At 39.5% G+C, this 23,959-nt stretch overlaps 1 protein-coding gene across 1 annotated transcript; it reads right to left on the minus strand.

Moving 5' to 3' along the window:
- Positions 1-584: 584 nt before the first annotated feature.
- RUFY1 (RUN and FYVE domain containing 1) lies at positions 585-16,684 on the minus strand (the record flags this gene model as incomplete). The annotated part of the gene is made up of 18 exons (XM_082006245.1): positions 585-728; positions 1,484-1,561; positions 1,752-1,800; positions 1,981-2,075; positions 2,918-3,047; positions 3,861-3,980; positions 4,437-4,534; positions 6,119-6,286; positions 7,179-7,295; positions 7,722-7,823; positions 8,754-8,823; positions 9,468-9,533; positions 10,202-10,260; positions 11,365-11,488; positions 11,827-11,928; positions 12,528-12,645; positions 12,980-13,153; positions 16,417-16,684. The coding sequence occupies 18 exons, from the start codon at positions 16,682-16,684 to the stop codon at positions 585-587; spliced, it is 2,082 nt and encodes a 693-aa protein (XP_081862371.1).
- Between the last annotated feature and the right edge of the window lie 7,275 nt (positions 16,685-23,959).

Raw genomic sequence — 23,959 nt, forward strand, 5'->3', positions numbered from 1 at the left:
CATCGCTCTTGCTTTTGGTTTTTGCAAAAGGCTTTATTGTATAACTACCATACTGTGGGCACAGCGACTTTCAGAACAAGTGACTGCAGTGAACTGAAGGCACATTCATGGACACTCATCATAAAGCTCTAGACAGTTCATAAATTGATTTTTCTCCTCAGTACTTAGAGCAAATACAAAACTGTACACTAGCCAGTGAAACACACAGGAGCACCTACAGTGAGGGTACAGAGGGACTGCAGTTAATGTGCAGAAAGATGGCAACATCTACAGGGATCAAATAAACATAGAAATGCCATATACAAACTTTAATACAAATATCTATAAAAATCAGAAAAGTGAAGTTGAAGTTTAGTTTCAAGGACACCTTTGTGGCAAATTACAGATTTCATTTTCTTATTATTCCAGCTGGAGAAACATTAGCTTGCATAATTCCTACAAATTACTTTACACAGCTCTGTCTTACAGTTGAAAATACTACAAACTAGACAGCCTCCTGCAGAGGAGATGCCTGGAATTCATAATTCCAAAGATAATGGCTACTTTTCCAATGTTGAAGTGGTCCTGTCAAGGTTACAAAAGCCTTAGGAGGAATTGGACGAACACCGCTGAAGGAGTAAAGTGTGACAAGTATCACAGACACGGACAGGTTTAGGATACGATGGCAGTGCCAGTTCGTTACTGGAACACGTGTTGCAGAAGATGTCCCCACAGTTTCTGCAGTGATGCTACAAACAGAGAGTTAAAATAAGCACAACTACCTAAAACTTGAGCATCAGGAAGAGATAAATCAGACCTCAGAAAAGCCTCTGTAGTGTACCGACATCACCCTGCACTTCCCAACGGGCCCAACCCTCCTGGCAGCACCTCCTCCTGCCCGGAGGACTGCACAGGAAGCGGTGTCATCCCCGCACAGCTTAGCTTCCTTCCACCACCAGGCCTGCTTGCCCCTGGCGCGCTGGCGAGGCAGGCCCGGCCAGGGGCCGGAGGAGCTGCGCTGCTGCCGTTTCGCGGCCCTCTAGCAGGCCCTGTGTGGATACCACACGGCCAGGTCCAGGCTTTCAGGAAAGCACATGCCAGACCGGCTCTATGCAGAGGAAATGTGGTGCCTGGGCTGCCAGACGCCCCAAGCCGTCCCAAACCGCGGAGCAGGGCCCCGGCAGCAGTCCCCTGAGGCCTAAGGGCACAGCTCAGCCCATCAGCGTCCAGCCCTCATCACACACAGCTCAGCTGGGACCCAAGATGAACCACAGCCCCAGAGAACAAAGCCCACAGCAGCTCTCTACCAAGGAAAGCACCCAAGCAGAAGAACATTATTTTTAGGATGGGAAAGAACAAACTACTTCTCTATGTAGCTACCACGCCAACAAGATCTGGAATTGAAGAAGGGTCAGTCTTCCCTAGCAAACTATGCAACAGCACCATTTTTGTTTTGTCATGGAAAACAGGAAAAAAAAAAAAAAAATCCACCGAACACCACTACCTTCCTTCGTGAGATAGAGAATTCCTTTTCACATTGCTTGCAGTGTGTAGCTTCATCATCCTTCAGCCAGGTATGACCCTAGAAAATTGGAATGAAAACCTCACTGTAGATACAAATAAATTTATAAAATAAAATTCAAAGGCAGTTTACCAATGTTGTTGGTATTTTTCCAAAAGCCATCTTTTAAAGTAGGATAACCATGGTGAAACTTGAAGGTGTTACGTGAAATGCGTATGCTTAGTCAAAATATCCATGAGATGTAGAGTACCTTGAGCGCTTTATTTACTTCTTTAATGTCTTCCATCTTCAACTTTGATCTGGAGGGGGGGAAAAAAAAGTAATTCTCTCTGCATGACTTTACATTCTATTCTCAAAGTTTATTGATTTTCAAGTTTATTGATTTTTATAACTGGATGCGTTTTAAAACTATTTGTATTAGTTTGATACTCCATACACTAGGTTACGTCACTTACAGGAGTTCAGTTCCTGGCACTTACTGGCTGAGATGAAGTCCCATTTCTTGAAGAGCCTGCTCTTGCTCCTCACAGACTTTCTCTAACTGCTGCTTCTCATCTTGCAGTTTTCTCAATTCCTATAAAATCAGACACAAAATCAAAGTTTTTTTTATAACCTAAATCAGTCTATCCAACCTACTCAAGCAGTCCACAAGAATAAGCTCTTTTATAAAGCTACCTATTTCTAAGGCCTGAATTTTAGAATTACATGGATGAACTACCCATGGGCTCTTGTAGAGCACAACCAGTGAAATCATGTAACCATACTTATCAGAAAGAGAGGAAGATTTTCACGCTTTAAACACCCTTGAGCATAGCTAGGATGCAGCAGTCCTATGCCCACACACGAGCGTAGAGACAGACACTGGTGTAAAATTGTGCCTTCAAAATCTGAACCACTTGATACACAGGAACAAATTCTCTTTAGATTAATAAGAATGTTCACACTTAAAAATTAAATCACATTCAGTTGTTTTGAAAACTTGGAAACAGGTTTTCATTTTATTACATATAGTTGAAAGACCTCACACCATCACCGGAAGCTCTGAACTTGCCATTTCCTACCTGAGCAGGGGTATCTCGCCATGGGACAGCTGATGAACTTTTTGACCCCAGCTATCCCACCTCAGCTTCAGCTGCTGACTGGTGTGTGGCTCAGACACTCGCGCAGCTAAGGCAGGGCACCTCCTCAGCCACCTCTAGCTCAGAGAGCAAACTCCTCAGCCATCTCTAGCTAAGCTGTTTTCATTGCCCGAGCCCTGTATTGGCATTTCATGTCCAGACTGGTGTTATGTCAGCCGAGCTTGTGAAACCGCTCGGAGGAGAGTGGCGCAGAAGAAATTCTCTACAGGTGCAAACATTGCACTGGTTCTAAGTCAGCTTTAATCCTGAACGCTGGGCACGTTTGCACTGTGCGTACCTTTTTCAGTCCTTCCATTTGTTGCAATTCTGTTTTAAGCAGAGTGGTAGCATCCTTCTCTTGGTGTAGTTCTCTTTGCAAAGTTTGTCTCTGTTCCTTTTCAGATTTTAACTCCTTTTCCAGAGTTGAGCTATTGAAAAATAATTAATTCTAAGAAACCCTATAGTAGAAAAATATCCTATAGCACTTAAGGATAGCAACAGTATGAGAAGAAGCAGCCTTGTCCAAAAGAAGGCAAAAACTAGAGTTGTGTTCTGGGAAAGGAGAGAACAGGGATGTTATGGCAGCAGACATCAACAACCATAGTAGCATCTTCAGGTCACAGAAAACAAGCAGCAATGAATGGCTAGAAGAAAAAAAGAAGACAAAAAAACCCAAACAAAAAACCCCCAAAGCCAATCCCCACAAGTACATCTTAGACTACCTGTTTTTAAACACCCATGTTTAAAAGTGACACTCTACCTCAAGTCTGAACAGTGAAAGAAGCATTTTCTACAGGCGTTAGAAATCTTTAGAGGATTAACATTCCCTAAGAACACCAGGATGCAGCCCACCACTCAAACTCCTCCAAAAGCCTCAATCCATTTGGATGATAGTCACTTACATGCTCAGCCTACAAGCATGACCATACCTACCTGCTGAGCTAGTAAAAAAAAAAAAAAGCAACTCAAAGCTCCATTGCTAGTCAGAATGGCCAGATTTCTACTGACACTCTATGCTCTAAACTGGATGTTCTGGAAAAAACATTTCAAAATCCCCCTCTTAACTGTGCACTATACAGAAGTACTGTGCTCTCCTAGATCTTGCATACTTCTGTCAATACTTGCTGAACCAAATATAATTCAAACTAACCCCTCTTTAGCCCATGGCACAAAAGGAGTAGAAAAACACTTCTTACAGAAATGGCAGAAAGGAAGGAAAAAAACCTGATCAAATGAAATACCATTTGCTATCCAGATGGGACATCTGTTGCCGACAAGTGTCAAGCCTGCAAGCAAGCTCTTGCTTCACCTTGTTGCATCTTTCTTCCGCAGCCTGCCTTGCCTTTTCTGCATGCTGCAGTCTACAAAGTAATGAACATGTATATTTGTTGTCAATTTGCATACTCCTTACCTATACCCTCTCATTTTGTTCTTTTAGATTTACCATACAGATCTTTATAAAAGCTTGAACTGAAAATTCTAGTGGAGAAAAAAAGAGTTTTGAAAGCAACTGTTTCTGGAAAAAAAAAAACCCAAAAGTGAGTCATACCTGTTACTAAAGTCAACTTTTTTTTAAACAGCCTGTCTATGGAAAGAGCTATGGTTTTCGAATGGGTCAATTATAGGCATGTTTGCCTGGGAAAAGAGAACAGGCAAGCACAGAGGATGGTGATAAGGAGGAGAAAGAAAAAAGAATGTCATGCTGGCACGTGTGCCCCAATGTCTATAGGAGGTGTATGGAAGGTCATCCTATAAAGGTTTCAGTTGGAAAATTTCTACTGACTGCAGTGTTGACTTTTTGAGCTTGTAATTATTACCTCTCTTCCATTTGTTTCATAGAGGACATCATCTCATTTGTTTTTCCTTCAAAAGAGGATATAGCTTCTGTTTTCTGTTGTAATGAACACTCTGCATTCTGTAGGAATAAGTGAATAGATATTCCAGGTAATACATTTTAGTTTTCTAAAGCACAAAGTGTTAGTGCTTAATGAAAGTCTGCTACTAGATAAAGAATGTTTAGCTTGTTACAGGCCATGCCTGGGTCTAACTGCAGTGTACACATAAAATGCGGATAATGCCAGACACTCCTCTACTTGTTTTGTTAAGAGCGCAGAGGGGAAGGGGAAAAAAAAAAAAAGTTTTGACCTATGAGATAGCTACATGCCAAAAATCTTCTCTTTGGAAACAAGCTTGAAGAGAGAAATTATCGGATTAAATTGACAGGATAAGAATATCAGTTATGTTACTATTATGATTTGAATGTAACAACTGCACTCAGTGGGCATGGAATCAGGAAGCTAAAAAACCCCAAAACCAAACCCAAAATAAATACTGCTTTTGAAAGCAAAGGCATACCTCAACCCTGGGCTTTCATTGGCCACTGCCTTGCAAGTTTCTGTGCATCTGTGAAGGAGGCAAAGGCCTGGATAAAGCCTGAACAGGCATCAAGAAATAGTCCATAAAAATTGAGAGAATCCCCTCTGGATTTCTGGCACCAGATACAGGAGGGGCAGTCTAGTTAAACTCCTATGTCATTAATGGAGACAAGCTCTGCATATTTTGTGTGAACACTACTACTCCATCACTTCCTTGTAGAAATGCCTAACAGTATATTTTTTGTCCAACTGAAAAAAACCCAAGACAAAACACTACAACTCACCCAAACAATAATAAAAAAACCCAAAACATCCCCAAACCCCTGCAATATATATAATGCAAAGGATGAAGAAAGTAAACTCTAAAAACTGGCAGGGTAAGGAAGAAACTAAGGAAGGGAGACAGGCCCAGAAAGCAAAATGTTTTTCATTTTACTTCTCTAACCATCTTTTATCTGGAGAGCAGGTCTTATGCTAAAGGGGGTATAAGAAAATACCTAAACCAATCCAACAACTTGTTGGTAGCTCCAGAGGCCAGCCTGACCACAGAGTTCCTCCCTCCCCAAATCCAGTGTTGCCTTTCCACTGGCTATAGCACTCAGCGTACAGACTACGGGAGACAGACCAAAATAACTGATAGTTTTCTATTGGTTTAGAGAGGCTTATTGTTGGTTTCTATAGTAAACAGTGTTAAATGTGGTGCAGATGAAAGGCAAGACAACACAGATGGGAAGGAGAAGCATGACAGTTCTTGGCTGCAGTAAGTCTTTTTTTGAAGACTAATCATTCAGTGGTTACAACAAAGGACCCTTGCAAACACCTTCTCCCCTGTGAGAGCTCTCCAGTTATCTCTGCATTTGTTGGATGGTCCTATGGCACACTACGCAGCATACTCCAGGAAACCCCCTTTCTTTCCAAACATACCCAATATCATACCAATAATGAAGCATAATAAAAAAATTAAACAATTCCTTCTACAGTTTTAAAATAGATATTCTCAAGAAAATTCTTGCATCTAAGTATTACTTCAGGTGCATATAAGTCCATATGCATCCCCAGCGCACAATTAACATGTAAAAGACCACCACTACAGCTGCTTTTTCTGCTCTCCACTATGTACATACCTGAGATTTGTGAAACATCTGCAAGTTAATAGCCTTCACTTCTTCTAACTGTTGGCGAAGTGCAACTAAAGTGTCTTGTTTTTCATGAGTATCTTTTTCCAGAAGTTTCATGGCAATTTCCATTTCTGTTTTCATTCCAATTTGTAGCTCCAACTCTTTCTCTAGTTCCTTACAAAGAAATTTCCTAGTTACTGCTACATAGTCATATGTCGGGGATAAGCATTTACAAAACCCATATAACCCCATACACAAACTATGTATTACTCTGAGATAATACCAAACTACAATTTTACAGAATCACAGAATCACTAAGGTTGGAAAGGACCTTCACGATCATCAAGTCCCACCATTAACCCAATGCCACCATGTCCCCTAAACCATGTCCTGAAGCACCACATCCACACGTTTTCTGAACACTTCCAGAGATGGTGACTCCACCACCTCCCTGGGCAGCCTGTTCCAATGCTTGACCACCCTCCCGGTGAAGAAATTTTTCCTAATATCCAATCTAAACCTAGGTCTTAATACATGAAGTTAGTAAGACCAAAATATTATTTCAGCTCTCCAGATCAGGGCAAGGGTGCAGATCTGCTGGCGTGTACAGCTCACTGTGTAACTCAGCAGCCTGCCAAGTGATGCATTTCTCCTGGCAGCTGGAGTTGGGCTGACTTAAGAGGCATAGGCTTCAGCAAGCCTGTGCTGCCTGTCACCAGTCACTAATCAGCAGTTCACTTTGCAAGTGACTGTCGTGCATGTACCATATTTTCCTACATAAAGGCAGTTGCCTCTTTTCGTGTTTTGATCTTAGTCTCTGCTATCATAACACTGGTAGGTTCTTAAACAGGGAAAGACCTTTTATTTTCAGCAATCCAAAAGCCCCAATTTCCTGTTCTTTACAGACACCGTTAACGACCAATGTCCAGCATCTTGCTTGCAACTGCTTTATGAATTCTGAATAGCTGCAAAAAGTTCGCAACATACATCTTCTATTCGTAATGCTACCTTAAAGCATGCAGAATCCTGTATCTTTCATTTCACTTTCTCCGGTTAAGTTTCTTACCAGCCTAACTTTTTTTTCTTCTTTCAATTGCTTCCAAACATCACTGTACATCTCATCAAGACCCTGGCGTGACTGCTTGTAAGTATCCAATTCTACTTTTGTATCCTCTTTTGTTACCTACAAGAAACATCAGCAAAAAAGCCACATAAGATCACAAGCTATGTATTTAAAGCATACCTTAAGCTCTTGTGCGTAGCACAAGATTTCTATGTGCTATTTCAAGTAAAATCCTACTGTTTTACAATTAATAAGCTGGCAAGCATTGATAAGCTGAAATTTCAAAGAATAGAGTAAAAATAAAAGAAAACTTTTTAACACTTTCAATGCTTTCTCCCTTCTGCAAGTATACGTTTAAGAGTGTAGTAAAGAACAGGAAAATCTAATGCCTGTGCACACTATATACAAAAACAGTGATCTACACAGTAGCATGCGAAACCGTACTTAGCATTCCAGTTCAAAGTGCTTTTGAGAGCACTAACTACAGTTGGTCAAAAGAGATCACTTATTTTAAGGATCCTCATCATCTTTAAATAGATGTCCCACCTCTACGCTTTTTTCACTCCGTTCACGAATTAATTCATTTTGTTGTTTCAGCTGCTGCTGCTCTTCCTGAAGTGATCCAATTCGGTCAGTTGCTGCTGCAAGCTGTTTACAAAGAGAACATATCTGTATTTGATCACCGTACAAGCATGAAACACCTGGAGGAATTCTAAAGTTAGCAGCCCAGCTTTTGTAGCAGGTGCATTGCCCACTTCCCCTTTTGTCCCCCTCAGAAGCTGCCTGACCCTTTTGCAGCCGACTCAATGTACAGCCTAAATTAATGAGCCCACCAACATTTGTTCATTTGACTTCTGCTTCACACCTCCATAAATTATTTTTAAGTATTAACTGTCCAAAGAAATGCATCCTAGTGTAAAAGGCTAAAATCCACAACAGATCTGTGATCTGTGGTATTCATTCTGGTATGAACTAGAAGTCATACAGCAAGGCAGGGTTGACATTCATTGGTGGAGCCCTACGGTATTTTCAAGTGGAGATACTGAACTATACAGATATGCTCTAAAATACCCTGAAACAAACAAACAAACAAACAAACAAACAAACCTCACCACCAGAAAACCCAAAACAATCGCTATCATGCATGCTGCTGGATTCTATTTCAGTTTCCAGCTAGGAAAGATTTCCAATTGAAATGTCATTCTTTTCTTTCTCTTTTTCCGAGCTCTGTTTAACTCATGTGACAAATACATACACACGTGTACGTCCAGAAAGAAGGGGGACAAGTCACGTTCACTATAGTGGTATGACTACTTTTGGGTGGAGACACCATTGCAAGATAAAAAACCTGATTAAGGAAACCCGTCTAACAACTAGGTGCCCAAAAGCAGTTTAACAACTAACATAATGTAGAAGCTTTCCAACAGAGCTTCCCCATGTGCCAACTCATGTCAGTCCTACCAATCCACCATACTTTATTAGTATCAACTCAAATATTAGGTCTAAGGTATATTCTTAGGGAGTTTTGCCTCTGATGGAAAACAGTTATGAGAAATATTTAACAGACCAGACACAAACCTCTTCCTGGAGTTTTGAATTGGTCTTTTCTAAACAATCTATTTTGTTCTGAAGATCTGCAACCGTGCAACTGTGGGAAGGAAGAGAGATGCAAAAAACAAAAAAAGAAGTGCCAGTGTTCAACATTTATTCCCCTCCTCAACCATGCTTTTATCATCTTGCATTTGTTAACAATGCAATACTTTGATGAGCTGGCAAAAAACTCAGAGAAAGGACAATCGACCCTCTCAAGCTCTGAGAGGACCATGAATTTCCCTACAGTTGGCAGTCCACTGTATTAGTTGGCAGCCCACTGTATTAGTTCTGGCGTAGCTTTGGCAGTCGTAACACCTCTCTGATGCTCAAGAGGGTAAGTGAGGCCTGCTCCCCCCTCCGAGCAACCTATGGGGGAAGAATAGAGACTTCCTCTAAAGAATTACTTTCCAGATGCACTTGTAATAGTTTTCTCTTGAAAAAGTAGCTCCAAAATCTTCTGTTGATCACTAATAAGTCTCAAAAAAAGTAAACTATTATTACACAGACTTGTTTTCTGCACTGCATTTGCCATCAGAAGAGTAAGATTACAAAGTAAATCTAAGATTTGGGGAAATAATCAGAAAAGGCATTTCAGTATTGCACAAAACTCTGCAAGACTGACAGCAGAGACATTCGAAGTCATACTGGGAAAGCTAAACAGCACAAGCGTTTGTACATTAGAATAGATGAAAATCCCACCTTAGATGTCGGTTAAGTTCTTCCACATAATGCTTCTGGTCAAGGACAGCTGTAATCCCTCCATCTCTAGTTGTAAAAGAGAGAACTTATTGAGAAGAAACTCCTTCATTCTGAAATGTCAGTTTGTACTAGAGTTTTCAGCATAGACTTGCAAACTGGGTTGAAATCTTTTCTCCTACTATTATAAAAATACTTGTGCCTGAGCTAGGCCAGAAGCACTAGGGAGACGAAGCAGCTGTTTAAGTGCTGTAAACAGTAAAAGTGTTCTGAAGTGCAGGAAGCACACAAACTATGAAGTCCCCTCATGAATTCACATAACATCTCACCTAGAAGTACTTTTCTTCCTCCATAACTGATCTCTCCCACAAAGACAGCTACTTAATAGACAGCGTTTCTGAAGCAGTGTTTAAAAACAAAGCAGTGATTTAACAGTGGGTGACCTGGAAGATCATGTCTCCTAAAACCCAATAAAAACACAACCTAAAGTTTTGTGTGCTTTTGATTTGGTCCCAGCTCAAGACACAAACTCTCCACACTATATTGTTGTTAAAGCTACCATGGGCTCAACCTCTGAAAGTTAGTACTTCTGTTTAGCTACCAGAATCTATTTTCGATTCTCTTTTTTGGATGAATAAAAGAGCTTAAGATCTCTAGCACTCATGTGTTCCCACAGACTGACAGGTTTGTTCTACAAAAATCGTAACAATTTAGAATCACTAATTCACCGTACATACTGTTTGCCATCACTGTCCTGTGTTTCCTTAAGGTATAATGAAAAATCAATCACTCCAACCTGAAAAATATTTTTAAGGCATTAATGCAACTTCACAGTGCAATTTTGTGTAGCAGCAAGCATTACGTTATATTTGGAAAAAGGTAGACATCTGAAGTTTAAGTTTAGAAAGACAGATAATACCTCTATTATTCCCAGCTGAAGCAAGCGCACAAGCTAGTGTTTGTCATAAAAGCATCAAAATAACCATATTCAGTGTGCTCAGTTTCTAGCAGTTACTAGTTTTGACAGCATTTCGATAAACTGCTACTTAAAGAAATAGATACTGATGTACTTTTTTTGATTCAACATGGGAAACATGATAAGCTTCCATACATGACATTCCTGCCCACCCCTCCACCCAAAGAAAAAAACAGAAAAAGAAAAAAGAACTTAAATCATGCTTTCTAAAAACAAATACAGTATCTTATGCAAATAAGACATTTAAGCAATTCTTTGAGTTCTTATAAATATATTAATAGTTAGCCATGTTCATAATTTGTAGAACAGGCAGGATAATTTCAACATTATTTTCTGCAACATTACCTTTTAAGGAACAAAAAAGTTAATAAGAATAAAATTATAGCAACATATATTTTTAATTTACAGCTTAGAGAGTTAGACTTCTGCAATGCCATTGACCCATTTTGTCAAAGTTTACCTAATTCAAAAGTAAAACAGATTGGCTGAAAGAGGACATGGTCTCAAATTACAAGACACAGTAAGTTAAGCACAGATTCATGCAAGGCATTTATTTGTTTGGACCGCAAATACCTCAGAACATTGCTTATACTCCTGGGACATTTCATTAAAGCAGCAGAGGTATGTGACATCACACACACACCCCCCAAAGCCGAGCGGAAACCACCGTTCACCCTCAAAACAAAAGCTCTTGTAAGTCCCTAGCAGATTGAACTTGACAACATATCTCTTGCAATTAGCTTAGTTCATCCAATTTTTGATTCATCATAAAACGTTCAACTGCCCACTTATGAAAACAATGGCACACCCTGGCTACATACCACACTAAAGAATTCTGGACCCATCTCAGTAATGTATTTATAGATGTGCTTAATTCTACTGGAATCTTATACAGGCTGATCTTATTTTAGCTTTAATCTTCACCTGGGAGTCCAAGTCTTCTCCTTTCAAGCAAAGGTTTGCATCAATAACATTCAGTCCAACTAGCAGACCCACAATGACTGCTCCTTCCTCCTCCATCATCAACGCATCAGGTTCGTAAAATTCACTAGAAGAAATATTATAAGGTATCACTGCACATCATAATAATGATAACGGTGCTTCCACCACTGAAATAATATAAATAGTAATGTAGTCCTTATAAGCTCCCTCCTTGCTAATTTATTGCACAAGGTGGAACATGCAGCACTCTCACAGAAAATACTCTACTTGTTTCTCACAGAAAATACTTGCTCCTCTGTAGGTTCACTGCAAAAACAACGAACAACTTGCTCCTCTGCAGGTTGCAAGAAAAAGCTTAAACTGGTCAATTAATTACCTCCTACTACAGTAATGCAAGCTTTTAGTGACTCAGTGAATACAATCTATGTATGTCTGTACTGTTACCTTAATAGATGCTTATGGTCCAAGAGTACTTTGAGATAATCTGCCAGTTTCTTTTGCATGAGTGCTAGATAAAGCCAAGCCCTTCCTCTTCCTACAGCAGTCCTAAAAGGAAAAGTTGCATGTTTTGGTAAAAGCAAAATGGTTTATTAACTAGATTTACACAATTCAAAATCCTCCCTTTACAAAGTGTTCTCGCCAGAACACAGAAGCATTTGAGTAAATCCCATTGCTTCAGTGAATGGGAAGTATATTGTAAAATCTTCCTAACTTGGAAAAACACACATATTTTCAACTGCCACCATAAACCAACTGTTGATGCATCCTAGTATTAAAACTAGTCTGTTTTCATCATCCTGAATTACCCAAACAAAATACTACTAGCACATGCACAAAATTAAACAAAGCTATAAAAGTGAGGGAAGGAAGAGGAAAGAAAATAGCTGTGAAGACTCTACAGTTATTTGTAGTAAGCTTATAATAGGAATTTCCAAATGTTGGTTTTTTAATCTGACAGCATTGTTTGACTCAGACGCACGGAGAGTTTTGAGATGTCCTCTTTATCTCTTGGAGAAGTCAATGCCTCCTACACACGCTATCTTTCTCTTTGGGAACAAGATCTCATTAAGGAAGGTAAAAGACTACACAAAGGATTCTTTTTCCCAGCAGCAAGTGAAATGCATCATCCCCAGCAATCAACTTACTTCAACTCTGGCAGATTTTTAACACTAGTTGCTATATCTGATGCTTCAGGACAAAGTTTTTCCACTAGCTCCAACGGACCAAAAAATGATTTGTTCTGTCCAATAAAAGTCTTCTTCACTAAAGGGAATATATAGAAAAGTTTGTGAGGAAGCGACAGGCTTCCAACTCCAGAATCACAAATCTTCGTCTATGTTTTACTTTGTCTTACCAGCTCCTAATATGTCAAGAAAAAAGGGGCATCAAAAATACCTTGACAGCTTAGGAGGCACGAAATACAGGGTATTTCAGATGGTAACCACGTAGTTACATCTGATTACCATGGTATAGTGTATGTGATTATTATTCACGTCATACAGAAGTCACACTTGCAGACACAGCCAGACACAGACTCGTTTCTCTGCCTCTCCCCAACCTGGCAGCCGAACCAGCCGCGGGGGAGCAGGCGGCCCACCTTTCAGCCCGTGCTTGAGGCAGTGCTCCAGCACCACGAAGAACTGCTGCAAGGGCGGGAAGTCGGAGTCCAGGGTCCGACCCAGGCTCAGGGCCGACTGGATCAGGATTTTGATACTGAGCTTCATCATGTTCATGAGGTTGGCACGCTCCTCCATGACGTGGTATCGCACACCTGGGTAGGGGGGACACGGGTGGAGAAAGAAAAGCCGGTTTTAGAAACGCACTCCTGCGGACCCCTCGCAGCGCTGGCAGGACCGACGCCTCCCCGCCTCGGTCTCCATCTTGCGGAGGTTGAACGGCTTGAGAAGAGCCGGGTATAGGACACACCCTGGGGGAATCTCCCACCCCAACACGCCGACGGAGAACTGACGCCGAGGAGAGGGGGGCCGCTGTCCCGGCCCTGCCACTCCCAGCTCCCGCCGCCCCCGGGGGCACACGGCACCTGCTCTCCCCGGGGCCCAGCGCTGCCTCAGCGGCCGCGCAGCTGGGCCCTACCTGGGCGGTGGGGCCGCGCCGCCGGCGGGCCGCCCCCTCCGCGTTTCCACGGCAACAGCACACACGCCACCCCTCTTCCGGAACTCTCGCGAGATCGAGCGTGGGCTGTGCCAGGCGCCATTTTAGAAAGAGTTTCTGTTATATGAGGCTGCGGACGCCTTTTGTCAGCGCCTCCCCTCCGGTACGTACTGCTGCGCCTCCTTTAAACATGAAGGAAGGCGAGACGAAATCACGCTGCCAGCTTACCGCTGCTTCTCTAGTCAACAACAGGCTCTGACAGAGGCTGCCAACCGCTGAGAGAGAATCCTGCTGTCACCTGTGGATCAAACATGGTCGTGCTCCCTTGCAGAAATAGCAGTTGCAGAAGACCAAGTCTAACAGGTAGAGCCCCTGTGTCAGTCACGTCCACAATAGTTAACACTATTCCTAACACCATGCAAAGGTCTCTCTGGGTACTAATTTTCATTATTACCTTCTTCCTTGTGCACCTAACGCTAATTTAGGATTAAAAAGGAGTGAAACTCTTCCCGTATCGGAATACAGAAGACAGGGAGTTGTTCTAATCAAATCGATCTTTATCATCACAAAGCACACAAAATCCTGTCGGTAGCCTATTGCATCAATGACTAAAGTCAACGTAGTGGATGCCTCAAAATTGCATGTAATGTCTTGAGATGAGACTGAGAATTAAAAGGGCTGTAATAATTTGAATTTTGATGTCAATATAGTCAGGTTATGCATCAGGAACAAAAAAAAAAAAGGCAGACTGCAGAAACACAAAATCAGTGACTTTCTTGGGGTATTGGGGCATTTCAGTAGCAACACCAACTTATTTTGATGGTTTCCTGAATTTGAATTTTTACTTCATCAGGAATACTTGCTCAAGATACACACATTATATTATCCACAAGACTTAAAGAAAAAAAATAACAAGAATGAAGTGTTCTTTATGAACATAAATTTAAAGTGTCATAATAAGGGTTTGTATTAAGTTACATAATTACTTGAACAGTATTTTTTAGACTGTTGCAAATTTACAAAGTACATCTTTTGTAAAACTGTGTACAAGTTGGTACATGTAAAACAGACAGGTATTAGACACATTACCAAAGCCAAGCCTCAAAGATTAGGAATCAGGTTACCTAAGTGCATAAGATCAGAGAGATTATGCTGCAATCTTTAAGAATGCAGTCATGCAGTCTTTTATCTCATTCACTTCGTTCAAGAGATTCAAGATTTTTTGGAAGCCCCATGCCTTGTTTACTGTAATTATTCAGTACACTTTGAAGTCAGAAAACACTGAAGCACAGTTCTCCATCTCTTGGTCTTTAAGACTGCAAGTCTTTCTTGATTTGTATTTAGATTTGTAGCTCCTGGCTTTCTCTGCCAGGAAGGACATAGTTTCTTCAGTGGCAGACACTAGTTTTATGATGTGCCTTTCTCTTTCTGTATGTTCAACTGACTGCATAGTGTGCAGCACAGTGTACATGTGATCAACAGATCTGAAATAGCAGAGGTTATAAAAACCCTGGATAAAGATGGCAGCAGGGAACAAGTTGTTAGTTTTCCTCAAGCAGTCTTGCAGGCCTCAGGTTATTTCTTAAAACTACCTGCTTTAAATTGAATTTATAGTGCTTGGTCAAAGGTAATAACAAATAGGCAGAATTAGATTATTTAATGCCTGTTCACATTTCTTATCTAACTTACAAACAGATTTTTCTTATGGAATTTTCCATAAAATTCATCAACATATTATCCAAATACAACACTACCTCCCCAAATTGTTCAAAGTATTCCCTCACTTTAGAGATAAGAAGCTGAAAGATTATGGTAAAAAGTTCCATTAAGTGTGGGAGCTCCATTTGAGGCAAAAGAACATTTTATTCCCCACCCCTTGCCAAATGCTATATGTTGTTTTGAATTACATCTATTCACAGCATTATTCCAAATGCAGCTGAAGAAAATTGGATATTCTGCCCATTGTCAGGTTAGATTCCAGCTGCTCAAGACGGGCCATTCAGGAAACAAATCTGTGAGAAGTTTGGTGTGAGGCTTACAGATGCAGAGAAAGACAAGAATCTAGTTTTTTCAGGACAGAATTAATCTTAAACTCTGACTACGCAACACTGAGAAATTTTCACAAAAAATAAAATAAGTTTATCAGCAATAGCTTATTTCACCATGCAGTCACAGTTCATCCCCACAGAACTCCAGCTTGAATACTTAATATCACTAAACCCAGAAAGGTCAGCACCAGTTAGCAAAACTGAGCTCCACTGCTCCAAAACCATTAAGCACTAGCCTGAGAGCCTGGAGTATGAGACTCCAGGCCCAATTACTGCTACATTTGAATGGTCTTGTTTCCACATTATGAACATCACTAAGATTTCACTGAATTCAACTAAAGCCCTTTTAGAGAACAGTTTTTTTAGAACTGAATTTAATCTGTATGGTTGCTGTAGCATTAATACGGATGTTTAATAAAGCAAGCTCTGGTTAAATAGAAGGCATTTTTAGCACAATTAAAAAGTAATTTATAACAAATCTATATCTTAGTTCACTTGTTCACTTTCTGACATGAAAGCTTTACAGAAGCACAGTATAGTTTCTTCTCTGAAGCAGGAAGGATAACTTAAAGGAGTGCAGACAGGCTGCTGCTGAGGTGAACTTTAAGGGCCAAGGAGAAAAGGAATCAAAGCTTACTGCATAAAATTGAAGTCAGTTAAGAGTTTAGGATTCTTTTGATTACAGTAAGTTTTGTTAAGTTCCACATCTGTGGTGTTTTTATAATTTTGCTTAAATAAAAACCTGCAGCATCAGATTTTAAAAAATAAATTCAAAGTCATAATCATGCATCACTGACACTAATCAACAGCGCTTATGGGAGCAAACTTATTTGCGCACCATAAAAGCAAGTTTACTAAATAAGCATAACCATACTTGTTTTTGCTGTGCTGTCATTGCTGACTGGTTTGGATATGAGTCCTACCAAAGATGCAGACTTCAGAGCGTTGCCATAGCTCAGCGCTAAGTTTTCCGACGCTTTCTTGGCCAGCGACAAGATAGGAGCAGACCACCTCGCTTCCTCCGTTTTCTCTTTTTCCTCGTTTTTCAACTCAGTCGTATTAGGAATCTGTTTTTTGTCAATAATCTCAAAGTCGTCTTTTACTTCCGCGGCAGATGGGGTGCAACTCTCCCCTTCAGCCATCTTTAACGTGTCATATGACACTAGTCGTGAGCAATCGAGTCGGCAGCCAGCCCGCCCGCCTGCCTGCCGGCCGGCCGGCCGCAAGTTAGAAGGCAGGTACTGAAGAGCCAGCGGAACGATTTTAAAGCAGCTACATGCATCAGCAGGGCGATAAGACAAGCCTTTACAGAACTGAGTAGTTTGTTTGATGTTCTAAGTTAAAGACTCAGGGGTATAAGGGGTTGAGGAGATGAAAAAGTTTACTTTTAAATAAGTTATGAAAGCAACAAAAATACACCTTACAGATTTTTTTTTTAAACTGCATTCTGTGTTCCCCCAAACATAAGTTTCAATTAAGAAAATTTCTAGTATCTTTTGAAATCCCAGATTTATGCAGTTAAGTTGTGACAACTCTCTGCCTGTGATTCAAGTAATTGTAACTTGATTAAAATGGTGGATGGGTGCGACAGGTTCACTGTTGTGTAAAGTGCTGGCATCACTGACATTACAAAATAACTAGTCAGTAAGGTTACTTCATTAATGCATTTGGGCTGTGTTTGGTAGCAAAGATTTATCATGAAGGGGAACTGAAATTGCCCTAGTATGAAAATTTGACCTTACTGGGTGTCTTAAATATTGATGTAGCCTGTGATGCATGGCTTATTATCTGTTTTTCCATCCAGCAACTGTATGTGCTTGAGATACATCACTCATTTAGTCATGAGACTGTAGGTGCTGCATATTAGCTTTTTTGCTATATAGAGGAAGGTTTGGGGTGGTGTTTTTTTTGTTAAGAAATGTGAGAAGGAGGAGGGAATAGGAGGGTTGAAGATCAATTTCAATAGTCTTGTAGCAAAATAAATCTTCATGCCTGTATCTTATTTGTTCTACTGTAAGCTACTTTAAGACTGATTCTGTCCTCTTGGCTTCTCAGACACTGAAAATTTAACAACTTTTTTTTCACAACACACAGGGAAACTCTTATATTTTCATTGAGAATTTGGAGATCAGCAGCCTCTTATTCACCCATGATTCATATGAGCTAAGTATCGGCTTTAAGCTACTTTTGATAAAAGGCTATAGAGATAAGTTTCACTCCATCTTGTGGACTCCAGCAGTATTTGGCTGTGTTTATAACGAGGTAGTATCTAATAGCTTTGTAGGTTGTTATCTTGCAGTTGACTATATTCATATACCTCTGTTTGACTTGAGAAAGACTTAACATTGATTTTCTGCCTTTTACTATCCACCCAATATTACAGTCAAGGCAATATTGGCTAGAGAAGCAAAGCAGAGTTCTAAGCATTGAAATAACTTTTCTCTTTCAATACATCTGAAGAATAGAGCATAAAAGTTTGTGACTGAGAAAATATGAGCAAACCAAGACTTTTATGTACCTCTCAGTATGTTGCTCCCATAAAGTAATAATGCATCAGACTCCCCTTTACAGCGTTACGATTAACTACTTTGTAAAAATACTAAGTGAAACTACCACATGGTCAGTGATCATATTTTCTTATATTACTATCAAAGAAACATTTGATCATTTTATTTCAGGTGTCAGCTGAGATTGAATAGGAAAGTTTATACTGTGTATAAGAAGTTTGCTAACATTTTTTGCCATATGATTTAATCAGGCTTCACTTACGACTATTTGGTCAAAATGACTTAAATGTTATGAAGTCAGCTACTGAATGCATTAAATGCCCTCTTTCCTCTTATATACCATTTCTTATTTTAAAGCAAGCAAGAAGTCTTGGAACATTGTAAGCAAGCCCTAAGTTAAAGAGGTTTGTTTTGTTTACAAGGTACAATTTCCTAAGGAGTCGTTTGGGGCAGCCAAAGAGGATGTAGTTTATATAGGATACAGCTTCAAGCACATTTGAAAAAGAAGGGAGGGAAAAAAAGTGTTACCTTGGTTTTGACTCACCTATTTATGAAGGAGGGGCACTATGCATGAATAACACTACTCACTTTCAGTTCTGAAAGTGGGCTCATTTTTACTTCTGTTTTCTGCAGATGATGATATTCCACCACTGTAGTCTCTTTACAGACCAGCTCTTGCTACTCAGGGGAAGCCTAACAGTGTTTTTTTTTGAAAGCCCATTATGTGGCTTGTCTAGGTCTGCTGGAGTATATAAATGTAAAATCTGCGTAATCACAAAAATAGACTTTTTGAGACTTAAAATTGTTAGGGCTCACTGAAAAGTTAGTCCGGGAACTAGGTGACCCACTTACTATCTTTTGGTTTTTACTGTACATTTAAGAGAAAAGTCTAGTTAACTGAAATGGAAGATAGTTAATTTTAGTAAAGGAGAAGCTATATTATTTGTGTTCAGTGATATTGAAAGGAATATTGTATTTTCATGCAATGATACTTAGCAAGATGGTTTATTTGGTTAATTCCTCTTTATGTCAGATTCATTGGGTTTTGGGGTAATGTTTTGAGAAACTTTTTTGCCATTTAACATTTCAAGTGAATCACACACCTTAAGTATTTAAAATCAGTGAAAATGACACTGTATGCTGAAGGGTGAACCTTCATGATTAGCTGTCAGTTACACCTTGAATTCCTGTATCACCTTCAATCAGCAAAACATAAGATTACATTACAAATGAGCTAGTAAAGTTTTTGACCTTTAAAAGGCTACTAGTAATAAGTACCGAGTGTAGCTGTAGTTGGAATAACATAAAAAAACCCCAAACTAGTGTGTTTTGTGTTTAACAGCATAGTGTAGAAAATCCACAGAGCAATACAAATCACAGTGTTTAGCGAGAAGAATTCAGTGGTTGCTGAGTAGAGCTGGATCCACCAATCTCTGAGCAACCATATTATGCTCACACGATGGCAATGTTATACATGTATGTAGTGCAACCATCAAAAGTCATCTTCCAGTGATTACAGTGGCGACAAACACCAATAAAAGGTTCCTTGCTTGCATTGTAGTAGTCCCTCCCTCCCCATTCTTCAAACCACTAAATCATTCTTCCCCTTGTGCACTGGGGTAAGCCAATGCCATTTGAGGAAAGTGAATGCCGGTTGAGAAAAAACAGTATTAGGAAATGATAACATGTTTCTTTTAGGAACTCATCCAGAAAAAAACCCCAAACTAGAAACAACCCCTCAAAAAATTCCACAGCAGTGAATAAATTCCCCCATTATAACAGTGATTAAGTTATTAGAGACAATAGTTTTAGCTGTTGTTCTACCTCTAGTGCAGCTAATTAGCTAACATCCTTTCCAATCACTTCTAATCAAAGAGTGATTTGTTGTGGTTAGCCCATGGATAGCACTATACCAGCTATTGGGAAGAAAAAACCCAACTCCATCCCAGCTGAAATCAGGACAGATTTAAAAAAAAAAAAAAAAGATTATTTCCAGTTGTGTTATCACACCTGTATTCAGTCAAAACAATCATTACTTTTTAAAACAAAAAAAACCAAAACCCACAACTTTAGGCTCCCTGATCCCAATGTACCAGCTACTACCATCCTTGAAAAAAATCCTCCTTACTACTGAGAGAACTAGCTGTTTGAAACTCATTTCAAAGGTCATTAGACTCCTTGAGAGGAAATGGAAATAGTACTAGGTGGAAATGTGTGTCAGTGTAGTAAATAAAGGAAAAGATAGAGTAGAATATTGAAGAGAATATTTATATTTAATATATATTTATATTTATATATATATTTAAATCATCCAGTTAAGACCAAATGCATATTAAATGATAGTCTGAGGAAAAGTGTAGTATATGTATTGTTCCGCTCTAAATTATTGCCTGCTTTTTAGGAAGAAAAGAAAGAAACATTTAATAGGAGTATAGTGGACTGGAATGTGGAATGTCAGAAAGCGGGTAAAAACAACACACCGATTTTTCTCTTTGTTATTTAGCATGTTATTTGTTAGTACGGTAAGAAGGGAGGCAGCAAGCAGAACTTCCCACTAGGTGGCACTACGGCACTACGCTGTTCACAGAGCAGCACCTAATATACAGCAAGGACGCACTGAGAGCAAATACCGTGTTGTGAAGCTACCTGGGAAAAAACAAATAGCTCACAAGGTGTCTGTCACCTTCCCAGCAGTCGCTGTAAATACCAGGTTTTTGTACCAGCCTTAAAAGACCGCGTGGAGTTTAGAGGCGATCTTTAAGTGGTTGTCAGTTGGGAACAGAACTGGGCAACAGCACAACAATGCCTCTTTAAAAGCTTTACTTTCTTGGAGCAAATTTTTTAAAATTGTAAAAGAAACAAGCTAAGATGCTTACCTGAGCACCTCCTGCAGTTGTAGTGGTCTGTGATATAAGCTGTGCTAATAGAGACCATTTGGGGAAAAGAAATTAGTTGCTTGGCTAGCTTTTATAGGAGGTTCAATTTGTTACTGTTGAATATGTGTCCAGGAATATTCTCTAATATAATCCTAGCTCTTAATGAATTCAGGGTCATTTACCAGTTCTGCAGTTTCATATGGGATTATGAAATGTTTAGTATTTTACAAAAGATTTTGCTCTGTTAAAAGTTGTTACAAAATTTTCCAAGCACTTTTTTACAAGAGTTGGGAAGTTTGGATGAATGGTATAATTTGTTCTAGTCTACAGACCAAATCAGAAATCAGAGCACATCTGTCTGAATAGTGTAGTTTATAGACTTCATGACCCGTGTGATGTTGGGTTACATTTTCCATGGCTTATCTTTTCTTTTTTTTTTTTTTTAATCGGCTTTTACTAGCTTGGCTTTTTTTACTATTGCATGCAGACAACTTTGGATCAAGTATAATTTTGAAGGTTTATAAAAATGGTGTAAATTGTCTGGGCTGAGGGGTGGAGGTCAAAGGAATTCTAAATGTGATTACAGGCTGAATCCTAGTAAGATACGAATGCAGTATCTTTGAAATGTGCTGACATTTTTGCTACTTAATGCAGTTTCCAACTAACACACATGAGAATACTTAATTAGCTGAAGAAATGGGCTCATATTGTTCTATTAATGTAATAGAAATGTTGTAAATTACAGAAGAAAACGTTGCTAGATATTATATGATAAGCCAATGAAGTACATTATATAGTCCCTAGACAAGTCTAGAAAAACACCTTTACGCTACACAAAAACAGTGTTAGTTATTTTAGTAATATATTTTAAAAGTAAATATTTGAAGTTCATTAAAAATTTAAACTTTTAATCCATGAAGATTGAAAAAAATTCAGACTTCTACTTAAGAGAGAATTCTGTTCCCCCCCCCAATATCATGGCTACAAAAAATGGTGAGACAATCCCTTTGTCTGTGGTGAGTGGTTCCCAGTATTTTTTTCTGCCAAGTACCCTTTTGGCATCCAACTATACTTCCAGGTTTCTCTCCTTCCCTTCCTGCCCAACTGCAGACGCAAGTTTGGTTGTTCTAGGCTACACAGTCATCTTCTGAAAAGCTTTATAAATTTGCAAGTTCACTGGATGAAATAGAATTGTATGGAAAATGATTTTAAAGTTACTAAATAATGGTATTATAAGAATGGCAGAGTTCTAGAGGAGTTTAAATTTTTGCATGGTACTGCATGTATCAGATAACAGAGTGTTTTGCTGCTCCAGTAAAAAACGAACACAAACTGGCTAAGTCTTCTCCACAAATAATTAAGGTCTTGTAACAGTCACATCTGTAAGAGGCAGTAAACAAACTGTTGAAAAAGATTGCAATGGGTAGTGTGAGAAATGCAATTTTCTGGCTTTTTTGTCACCTTTGATTTTCTCTGTTTTCTGATTGCTTTCTGAATGACACCATATACTAATTAGTAAGGTATCTAGAGAGCTTAAACCAAAAGTGAAGTCAATAAATCTTTAGCTAGATTTTTTGTTTTGTTTTAAATAGTCCTTTCTTTCCTCAGAGCTTTTATCCTTGCAGAGCTGTAACCAGTAGCTGGTGTGCCACACTTGTGGATAACTCCCTGACCCTTTGATTCAATAGGAATTTTTATGGGGGGAAAAAAGGGAAACAATGAACTAGGTGTTTTACAGATGTGCAAAAGCACCTTAGTTATTGACAGAATCAAAGGGAAACCTAAGCTTTTGGATAATGCAAGTGTGTAGCTCACCTTCACTGTTTCTCTGTTGTCACTTTCACTCACATTAATGGTCTGGCTAATTTCTCTTAAGGCCTTTCCATGCTTCAGGAGTAGGATGGAAACTTGAGCAGGCAGGTTAGATGTTAACAGTGCGATTGCTTAGTGATCTTTTGCCAACAATCCTTTACAAATGTCTTCGCTATGCCATTCGCAGGAATTAATTGTATGTAAGCATCTCACCTTTGGAAACAACTGAAAAACGTAGGACATAGTGACTCAAGTGGTTTAAACTAACCTAAGCTGGGCCACTGGAGTGCTGCTGTTCTCCTTTTCCTCCAGCTGTGTGTTCCCATTTCTGTACAACAGCACTGCTCCCCATCTGACCTCTTGATAAGCCGATCAAAGGTAAAAAATGACAGGAAATTAAGACTGTAGCTGTCTAGCAGCCTAAGGCAATCTAACTGCTGGCTGCCTTGTTGCTATCTTTTGCTTCTGGCCAAAACCTTTCCCCGACTCCTTTGGTCATTGGGTTGCTGAGCCATTTCAGTGCACTGAGTTGTCAGAAAACTAATACCACAAAAGTGAATAGTTTTTCTGATGATTTAATGCACTGAAACAGCTAATTTTCCAAATTGTGTGTTAGAATAATTGCTCCCTGTATGGATGTCCTGTTCAACCCGCAGTTTTCTGCCTGCCTTGAGTTCTTTGCAGAGACTCCATGTCGCAGATTAGCAAAACGGATGACAGACTTACTACTGGAGTACTTTATCTTAAACATCCTTCTTTCCATTTTTTTGTCAATCATAGGGGCTCCTGGCATTGTACCAGCAGTAAATGCAGAGGGGAAAAAAAGACCACAATTAGAAAGAGGAATCATTGCCTTGGTAAATCCTAGAAGCTTCTGGTAACCAATGGATTAGGGACTTTCTGATTAGGAGTTGCATCTGAAGTAGCCATCTTTAGATAAAGAGAATAAAGAGAAAACATGATCTGTGTGTAAACTGAAGGCTTGCATGCCTAAAAGCAAAACCTCCCCAGAGGTTGAAGCCTTGAAATTATTATTCTTTCAAATTTGTTTTATTTAGATCCTCAATTTATACTGTTCCTGACTGACATGTTTAACCTTGAATGCTGGCGATATTGTCATATGGGCATATGTAACTTCCTTAAATCCTGAGAAACAGAGCAACCAAGGAAACATTACAAAATTTTCAGCTAGAAAAAAAATAGAAGGGTCGAATAATGCCAA

This window comes from Phaethon aethereus (assembly GCF_964289735.1).
Source record: "Phaethon aethereus genome assembly, chromosome: 14".
Classification (NCBI taxonomy): Eukaryota; Metazoa; Chordata; class Aves; order Phaethontiformes; family Phaethontidae; genus Phaethon; species Phaethon aethereus.